The sequence below is a fragment of the Austrofundulus limnaeus genome, unplaced genomic scaffold, assembly GCF_001266775.1.
Source record: "Austrofundulus limnaeus strain Quisiro unplaced genomic scaffold, Austrofundulus_limnaeus-1.0 Scaffold490, whole genome shotgun sequence".
In the NCBI taxonomy this organism is placed as follows: Eukaryota; Metazoa; Chordata; class Actinopteri; order Cyprinodontiformes; family Rivulidae; genus Austrofundulus; species Austrofundulus limnaeus.
Window position 1 is genome coordinate 148,148 of NW_013952892.1, and position 9,087 is coordinate 157,234.

General features: G+C 38.5%; 3 protein-coding genes and 1 long non-coding RNA gene across 4 annotated transcripts in view; 2 read left to right on the forward strand and 2 right to left on the reverse strand.

The window, feature by feature from the left end:
* LOC106530090 (uncharacterized) overlaps positions 1-302 on the reverse strand; it is a 694-nt gene extending 392 nt beyond the window's left edge. Inside the window, exon 1 of the long non-coding RNA XR_001311728.1 lies at positions 16-302. This is a non-coding gene — a long non-coding RNA (uncharacterized LOC106530090). The remainder of the gene's footprint in view (positions 1-15) is intronic.
* The window catches only part of apoa4a (apolipoprotein A-IV a), a 1,841-nt gene extending 1,340 nt beyond the window's left edge, over positions 1-501 (reverse strand). Inside the window, exons 1-2 of the mRNA XM_014025652.1 lie at positions 458-501; positions 327-374 (exon numbers count right to left, since the gene is read on the reverse strand). Coding sequence (XP_013881106.1) covers positions 327-360 — 34 coding nt within the window. The 5' untranslated portion in view covers positions 361-374; positions 458-501. The remainder of the gene's footprint in view (positions 1-326; positions 375-457) is intronic.
* A 3,675-nt stretch (positions 502-4,176) lies between these two features.
* On the forward strand, positions 4,177-5,150 carry LOC106530084 (urease accessory protein UreE). Its single transcript, XM_014025645.1, has 3 exons — positions 4,177-4,334; positions 4,461-5,008; positions 5,113-5,150. Exons 1-3 carry the CDS (start codon positions 4,234-4,236, stop codon positions 5,148-5,150), a joined length of 687 nt encoding a protein of 228 aa, XP_013881099.1. The 5' UTR covers positions 4,177-4,233.
* A 3,605-nt stretch (positions 5,151-8,755) lies between these two features.
* apoea (apolipoprotein Ea) overlaps positions 8,756-9,087 on the forward strand; it is a 3,671-nt gene continuing 3,339 nt past the window's right edge. The window contains exons 1-2 of the mRNA XM_014025653.1: positions 8,756-8,791; positions 8,864-8,927. Coding sequence (XP_013881107.1) covers positions 8,885-8,927 — 43 coding nt within the window. The 5' untranslated portion in view covers positions 8,756-8,791; positions 8,864-8,884. The remainder of the gene's footprint in view (positions 8,792-8,863; positions 8,928-9,087) is intronic.

Below are 9,087 nucleotides of genomic sequence, written 5' to 3' on the forward strand. Positions count from 1 at the left end.
ATGTTTCAGACACACCTGAGACATGTTTCAGACACACCTGAGATATGTTTCAGTCACACCTGAGATATGTTTCAGTCACACCTGAGATATGTTTCAGTCACACCTGAGATATGTTTCAGTCACACCTGAGATGTTTCAGACACACCTGACATGTTTCAGACACACCTGAGATATGTTTCAGTCACACCTGAGACATGTTTCAGTCACACCTGAGATATGTTTCAGACACACCTGAGATGTTTCAGACACACCTGAAACATGTTTCAGACACACCTGAGATATGTTTCAGTCACACCTGAGTCTTGTCTGATCCGGTTTTTACTTACCGGAGAGGAGAGCGAGAACCACCAGAACCTTCATGATTGGACTTCTTCCTGTTGGGTGAAAAATAAAAGTTCAGTTTCAGTCAGGATCCTGAAACTGATTAAATAAACGAAGATGTTGTTAAAAGTTTCACCTTTCAGAGGCAGGTATGTTCTTCAGAGCAGGATGAGTTGGTGCAGAACAGACGAGCGCTCCTGGGTTTTATATCCATGGTGGGGGGTAAAGTCCAGTCCGATCTGCCCTGCTGGACCTGTTCCTGTCACCACTGTGAGTCCACATCACGAAGCTGTAAATCCACTGAATCAGAACCGTTAAAGGTTTAAAACCAACAAAACAACAACAGGAGAAACATTCAGACGGTTCTGTTCAGGGTCAGTGGTTCTAGATGGTTCTGACCCAACTAGGAACAGAAATGAAACATGACGTTCATAAAAACCATCAGTCGGACCAGAGACAGGTTTTAAAATAAAAACTGTCTCGTTTAAAAACAATGTTTGGTGAGATTTATTTAGTCAGATTATTTCTGTTGGATTAGAGTCACAAACACACCTGATCAAAGTCTGTGACACCACACCTGGACTTTACCCCCCAAATCTGATTCACCTGTTTCCTCTGAGCTCAGTTTAATTCAGAAACATGAAGATGAAACACTTCAAATGTCCTAAAATTTCCATCAGTTATAAATTCATAATCTGAAATTTATGTTTGTGCTGAAAGAGATTAATAGATTAAAAAACTCTAGAAAACAACTTTTAATTTATTAAAACTCTCAGAGTAATCATTTGATGTACATTTAGAACCTAAAAATATCTTCCGGTGAACATATTTACTGGGAAATATGGTTACCGGTAAAGAAAACTACTGGGAAATATAGGTACCAGTGACGAAAATTACCGGGAAATATGGGTACTGGTAAAGAAAAGTATCAGGAAATATGAGTACTGGTAAAGAAAAGTATCAGGAAATATGGGTACTGGTAAAGAAAAGTATCAGGAAATATGAGTACTGGTGAACAAAACAAGCGGGGAACTTATACTGAGAAGCGAAAGTACCTGGGAACATAACTGGAAAATCTTGGTGCTCTATAGGTACTGGTAAAAATATCTTCTGGTAAACATAAATACTGAGAAATATGGRTACTGGTGAACATAAGTACAACGGAACATAATACTAGGCCAAGGTAACATAGGTACCAAGAAATATAAGTACATGAAACATGATTACCCTGATCAGAGGGAATTATTATAAATTAGAGACGGACAGATTCCAGTTTGCTTCAACTAAAGGTTAATTTATTCACTTTAGATGTGTCTTGAGTTTATCAATCACAATTATTTCAATAAGAACTTCTTTTAAAATGTTTAATTTGTTTACTTTTTGACTGAAAAATGTAGGAAAAAGTGAAGAAATGTAAAAATATTCTGAAGCAAATTACAAACCACATAATGTGAAGTTCTGAAATCTTTACAACTTCTTCAAGTCAAAATTAAAATGTTAATCCAGCAGTTTTTCAGAATTTAATCAGAAATTTGTCACAGCTGACTGAACGTTTAAAGAACCTGCTGTATTTACAGATGAGTTGTTAATAAGATTTAATGTTTTATTTGACACTTTGAGRCGTTTTGTGGTTTCCTTCAAGGCGCCTCTTTGTCAAATGAAAACATGTTTATCAGCAGTTTCTCCTCAGAGAAAGACTTCACATTCAGTTTCTTATCAGTCTGTTGAGTTGTGTGAGGACACACAGTGTTCTGCAGATAATCATCGAGTCAGAACCGGATCAAAGTTCTGCTCACATCTAAATGATCTATAAAAGGAGTTTAATGGCGCTCAGGCCCGTTGTAAAGCTGAGCCTTAAAAAAACAACATATTTATGAGTCGGATCATTTTATCTGCTGATGATTCAAACTGAAAACTGCTTGTTGATGTTCACTGGGAATAAACCAGTCTGTTCTTTTAATCAACCAGTAACAGCAGCAAACTGAGGTTTTCACGTTTTAACTAATTCATATTAAGAAAATAAATTCACTTACAATGTTTGATTCATTTGTGATAAAAGGGTTAAAAATATATTTACAATAAAAACTGTTTTTACCTAGAATTGTTTGCCTTTGAAACATCAAGGGAAAAAAAGCATCTTTAATTGTTTATTTCTATGATTAATAGGGGTGCACCAAAAAACAGTTTTACATCAGAATTGTGATTCTCATTTACAAAGATTCAGAATCGATTCAAAATGTCCCAAAATCGATTTTTATAAATAAAATAATAAAGCAAATCCAGTGGCTGTCTGCTTCCATACATGGAACGTCCTGACGTCAGATGAATGTGCAGAAAACACAAAAACAAAGAGGAAACTACAAAACTGTAGGAAAGAGATTCAACTGACCCTGACTGCACCGAGTGCAAAGATTTGGGCTCATTTTGTTTTTTATGAATGAGTCTGATTTTGACATGAGCTTCACTTTGTGCAAGGTTTACAAAATGAAGATGAAGCACTTTAGGAACACAACAAATGGGCTCAGATGATCAGTTTTGAATGAAAAATCGATTTAGAATCAAATCGTGGCCCCAAAAATCAGAATCAAATTTAATCATGAGAGAGTAAAAGATTCCCAGCCCTAATGTTTATAAGGATTTTTCCAAACCCTTTATTTTAATGTCAAACATMAATTTAAAAGAAAATGTTTCTTGTTCAACTGCAAAAATTAAAACTAAACACTCAGAAAGTTATAGCATCTTTGTGTTGGTTCAATGTGATCAGCTGTGACGGCCATCTTAAACCAGGTTAACTCCAAACGTTAATMAGTTTTAGATGCACATTCGGTGATTATTTCTCAAAAGACGACACATTTTTCTAAGCTTTGTGCACAAAATATGTGTTGGGGATGACTTCAGGATACAATACCAAATACTAGGCCATTATCAGTAAAACTGATYGAGTACATAAAAAAATAAGTGTTTTTAAGGTCGTTTGATTGAGGAAGACGTTTAGAATCTGTTACAAATGCACAAACCAATGGTTTCTACAAGACTCAATCAAATTCTTCAGTGATTCAYAGAATATTTAGCAAACAAAGTATTTAGAGCATAAATTACAAGCTAAAAGCTAATGAATGAACATGTGAGTTGTTTAGTTATATTTCTGTTACTACAATAAAATAAAAGCACATCATCTGACGCTGACATAAAACCACAGAACATGAACATGAATGTTGTCTTCAGTGTCTTGTTTCTCCTGATAATTAATCTACCCAGTGTCACCCGAACAAYAATCTCATCAGCATGTCCCATTTAACAAATATCTTTTGGTTTGTATCATCTGTACTTGATGTCCATGAGAACGTACATCCTGATGTCATGAGCTATCTCAACCTGACTTCATCACATTCACGGTTTCCTCCAAACAAACCAGCTCCTATAAATACCCAGAGAGAACTCCTCACATTCAGCAGCTGACTGACGGATCAGGTACAGCTCCAGCTCCTCGGTGTTTGATCCAAGCAACAACCTGGTGACAAAGAGCTAATTCTGTTTCATTTCAGTGCAGTCATGAAGGTCCTCTTCCTGTTTGCCTTCGTCTTTTTGGCAGGTCAGAATCCTTCAATTGTTTGTTTGAAAAATTCTGTATCGGAGGAAACAAATGTGTTAAACTTTGTGTCTTCAACAGGCTGTTATGCTGGTCAAGACGTCCAACAGCAACAACAAAAATCTCATCCTGGCCCCGGTCAGCAGCACCATCATAGGCACCACCGTGGGCACCACCATGGGCACCATCATGGGCACCACCATAAACACCACCATGGGCACCACCATAAACACCACCATGGGCACCACCATAAACACCACCATGGGCACCACCATAAACACCACCATCATGGGCCTCACCATCAACCCGAATATCGCTCTGAAATGGTAAAAACTGCTTTCTGGGACTACGTTGGAGAATCAACCAAGTGCGACAAAGACCATGTGTGGGAAATCAGGCACTCCCCTCCAGGAGAGAGTCTGTGGTAAGAGGTGTTTGGTTTTCACTGAGGTGTAAAGAAAAATCTCAAAGAAATCATTAACTGTAGTTTAAAATTATTCAGTATCTGATGAAAACAAGGTTTTAACCAGAATTCTGTTTGTCTTTGCAGTGATATTATTTCAAAGAGCTGGGAAACCACCACCAATTACTTCCGCATTATGCACAATCATCTAGTCATGTGGCTCAACGAAATGTTTCAAAAGTTTTTGCACGAGGTAGATGACATACGTGAGCACATTGAGGAGTTTCTAAAGGACCTTGAGGCTGATATGAAGCAGCAAACCAAGGAGCTGGCAGATAAAATCCGTAGCAAGATTGAGGAACTTAAGAAGCATGCTGCTAACTACATGGAATCCTTGGACACTGAAGGTCTGAGGGATGCCCTGATGAAGGATGTCGAGGAGATCTATGAACATCTGGATGACTACTTTGAAGACATGGACTCTGACCATGGCCACCACCATCATGGCCACCATCATCACTGCCACCATCATCATGGCYACCACCATCATGGCCACCACCATCATGGCCACCACCATCATGGCCACGACCATCACTGCCACCACCATCATGGCCACCACCATCATGACCACCACATTGATCATGGCCACCAGCACCACCACCATGATCATGGCCAGCAGGAGCACCATCATCGTGGCCAGCAGTACCACCATCATTATGGCCACCACCACCATCATCATCATGGCCACCAGCACCACCATCATCATGGCCACCACAACCACCATCATCATGGCCACCAGCACCACCATCATCATGGCCACCACGACCACCATCATGATCATGGCCACAAACACCACCACCATGATCTTGGCCACAAACACCACCACCATGATCTTGACCACCACCACCATGATCTTGACCACCACCACCATGATTTTGGCTACCACCACCACCATCATCATGATGATGATAAACATGACAAACCAGACCACAAGATGAAGAAGAAGGCGTACAAAAGCCTGGAAGAATTTGAGATCGCCATGATCCGTATGACCGACGACTTCGATGCCAAGTTGGCACAAACAACCAACGACATCAATAAGCACATTCCACACAGGAAGAAGCACCAGATCAAACTGGTGAACAACCCTGACATCCTGCAGGAGCAGCTGGAGGGCATGTGGCAGGACTGGTCCTTGTACACCAACAAATACTGAATCCATCAGTGGCCCCTGCTGCATCTATCAGTTAATGAGCTAAAACCAAACTCTGTCCCAATCAAATGAGTCCAAATATTTATTTTTCACAAATTGATGTGATTTTCTGAAGTTCTTATGTAATTCATTTGACACACTTTCACCCAAATAAAACACAGTTCAAATTCCAAAACCCTCTTCAGGTTTTCTTTCAACCTATTTTTTTTCTTCAGATTTTATGGGGTATATTTCCATCCATCATTTATTGTTAGATTTTAAAGAGAAAACCAACAAGTGCAACAATAAAAACATCATAATTAACAAATAATAATAACAGGAAGGGGTGGACTGTCAATGCAAACGGTTCATTATGGTTAGTTTTTCATTGAATAGCTTCTGCAGACCTGGCAACACGTGTTTATCTGATATATTTACTGACAAACGTTTCTATCAAATCAAAATGATGGTAACCATTTTCAGCTTTACCAGATAACAGGCTGTGTGTTGAGTCGTCCTCACCCTGAACAATATGGCCGCTCTCTCCGACCATTAAGTCATGATAGCTCCTCTAGCCCGATTTCCTCATGGTCTAAACCAGTGGTTCCCAAACTTTTTGGACTTGTGTACACCTTGATCCATTTTGTCAGACCACTAGTACCCCTCAGTCAAACGTAAAGATGATTCTCCAAAACTATCATGTACAACAGTTGATTATTAATTGTGTSCATGCCTCCAGCATTCATTATGTTGTTTTCATGTTTCTCTTTATTCTTTATTATTCCAGTTTCTTCTGTACGTTTTTTGAACCGCTTCTCCTTCYACAGTTTTTGTTCTATTTAAATCATTCATATATCAAAATGTTCATCTCATTAAGGACAATCCAGCTATGGCTTTTCGTAACGTAACTTTTTATACTTTTTTTTTTTAGTAATTTCAATTTTTAAGCAGTTTTTTTTCCCTTTGACTTTGAATGGGTACATTTTTTGGACGGCTTCTCCTTCCACATTTTTTATGCTACTTAAACCATTCATATAACAAAATGTTCAGCTACTTAAGGACATTCCAGCCATGATTTTTGGTTTCTTAAAATTTTATAGTTTTTTTTTTTTTAGCAATTTCAATTTTTTGAATTTTGGTTATGATGATGTCATTAGTGACATCATCAGTTACATCAGTGACATCATCAATTTGTTTCTTAGCTTCAGCTAAAGTTATCAGCAAGAGGCATTCACACTAGCATTTTCTCCGGAAATGCAAATTCTCTAGTTTTTTTATTTAACCCTCTAGAACGTTTAAATCTCAGGTATTTTATTCTTTTCGACTTGAATTAAACATAAAGATAAAAATGTTGCCTTGAAAGTGAACAAGTAATTAAATAAATAAAACAGGCAACTGCAGGCGCAGAAAACAGCAGCGTCCAAAATCCATCAAATACCCTAAATGAAAAAAATTCAGTGAGTTTCAGCGTTTTAATATTGGATTTTATTTTGTGTCAGTTTCATGATTCAGTTTGCATTTTCAGCACTGCGGAAATTATAGGTCCCTACATGTCTTTGTCCAGTTTTTATTAATTCTTTTACACGCCTGGAAAATTTTTCCACCCACCCCCTGTAATATGCTTGCACACCCCAAGGGGTACACGTTCCCCTGGTTGGGAATCACTGGTCTAAAAATAAATAAATAAATAAATAAATAGTGGAAGCTAAAGCTAAACAGCTTAACGAGTAAAAATTAGCAGAAGCTAACAGCTAACCGCTAAGACGACTATCAGCCGTGCTTCACACGTCTTTGTCTCGTTTGAGCTGAAGACCAACCTGTTAGCTTTTAGTTAGCTGTTAGCAGTAAACCTAATTTAGCTAATTTGGCTGCTAACAGCTTTCATAGAGTGAAAAAGCTAATCCTATAAATGAAAACTTACTGTATTTATTTATGTCTAATACTAGATGTTTAACCTTAAAAATCATCCATGAAGTGTGTGTGTGTGTGTGTGTGTGTGTGTGTGTGTGTGTGTGTGTGTGTGTGTTATACACGCGTTATTGTTAATTTGATTTTTAATGCTTCTTAAGCTCTAAAACCGATGATCACATTAAAACACAAATAGTAGTTCCACTGTTAGCTGATAGTAGCACCCAGTGCTGGCTCAAGCCATTTTGGTGCCCTAGGCGAGTTGAAGCGCAAGGCCCCCCCCCCACTAGTTTACTATGGTAAACTTAGATTTATTTGCTTTAAACACAAACAAACATCACACAACAAATTAAATGAATAAATAAAGTAAATATAATTAAATCAAATGACAAGGGTAAACAAAAGACCCTGTTCATAATTTGTGCAAACATTTAGAAAGTCCTCTCTTTTTGGAAAATATAAGTCTGATTTTACCTCWTAAGGTCCTCGGCTGACAAACTCAGTCCTCACTGTGTCAGAATGATGTCAGCAGGATTTGTAGTAGTAGGAGTTTATTTTTCCTGTAATACCTTATTATTGTTTTTTAAGACAAAGCTAACTGAAAGGGGCGCTGAGCAGAGKTACAACCAGGGATTACAAATGTTTTTTTCTTCTACAGTTTGGCGCCCCCTCCAGCAGATGGCGCTCCAGGCGACCGCCTAGTTCGCCTATGCCAAGAGCCGGCTCTGGTAGCACCATACCAGCACTGATAGGTGTGGAGTCCAGCAGTAACAGGTAAAAAAAAAAAGTGAGTTTTCTTTACTTTGAACCCAATTTTTGTACTTTTCTGGATGTTTTCTGGTATTGAAACATACACTACATTTGAAGCAACAGTTCTTTAGGTTTATGCCATGACCAGCTTTTTTGGTTAACGTATCTTAACCCAAGTAACTTTTATTAACTTTTAAAAGTTGATCACTAAGAACTGGAGTATTTGGGACAAATTAAGTAACTTTTTGGTACCTGATTATCTTCCTGTACAGAAAATCTAAACCTTTCTTTAATGTTGAGCGTTCCTTTAAAGAGGCTCCATCTTCAGACTGCTCTGTGTGAAAGGTGGGCTCTGGTAGGTGCACCTGTTGCACAAGGTGTTGAGTGAACCCAAACGGTTCATTTTGTTCTGTGTGAAGGTTTGGACTCGTGTGGAGGTGCAGAGCTGCCACGTGGAGACAAAAACAACCCACAGCAGTAAAACATGACAACAACACCGTCGCTGCTGAGACCTTCGGCCCCGGGTCAGAAGTCGTCCTGATAATCACCGGATCAATCCTGGGTATAAGTACTGATCGACGGCTCGGTTCTGCCTCACAGGCGTCACGGATCAAAGCAGACAACTGAGGTGAGGCCTGAGCCCTGGAGGTGTTTTTAATCTGTGGGATTATTCAGAGTTAAAACAACAGTTTGGTTTCAGGGGTCCATATCTGTGGTCATCATGAGGGTGTTTGCAGTAATCCTCGCTCTGGCTGTTTTCTCTGGTGAGTTATGGTTTTAAATTATTTACATGCTGAAAAGTGGAAACAGGAAGTAGAAAAAGTCTCAGAAGGTGTATCAGCCAGGTATTCAAGGAAACAATTAAAAAAATTATTTAATTTGTTTAAAAATGTTTAAAGTTAAACTGTTAAAGAAATACGAAAA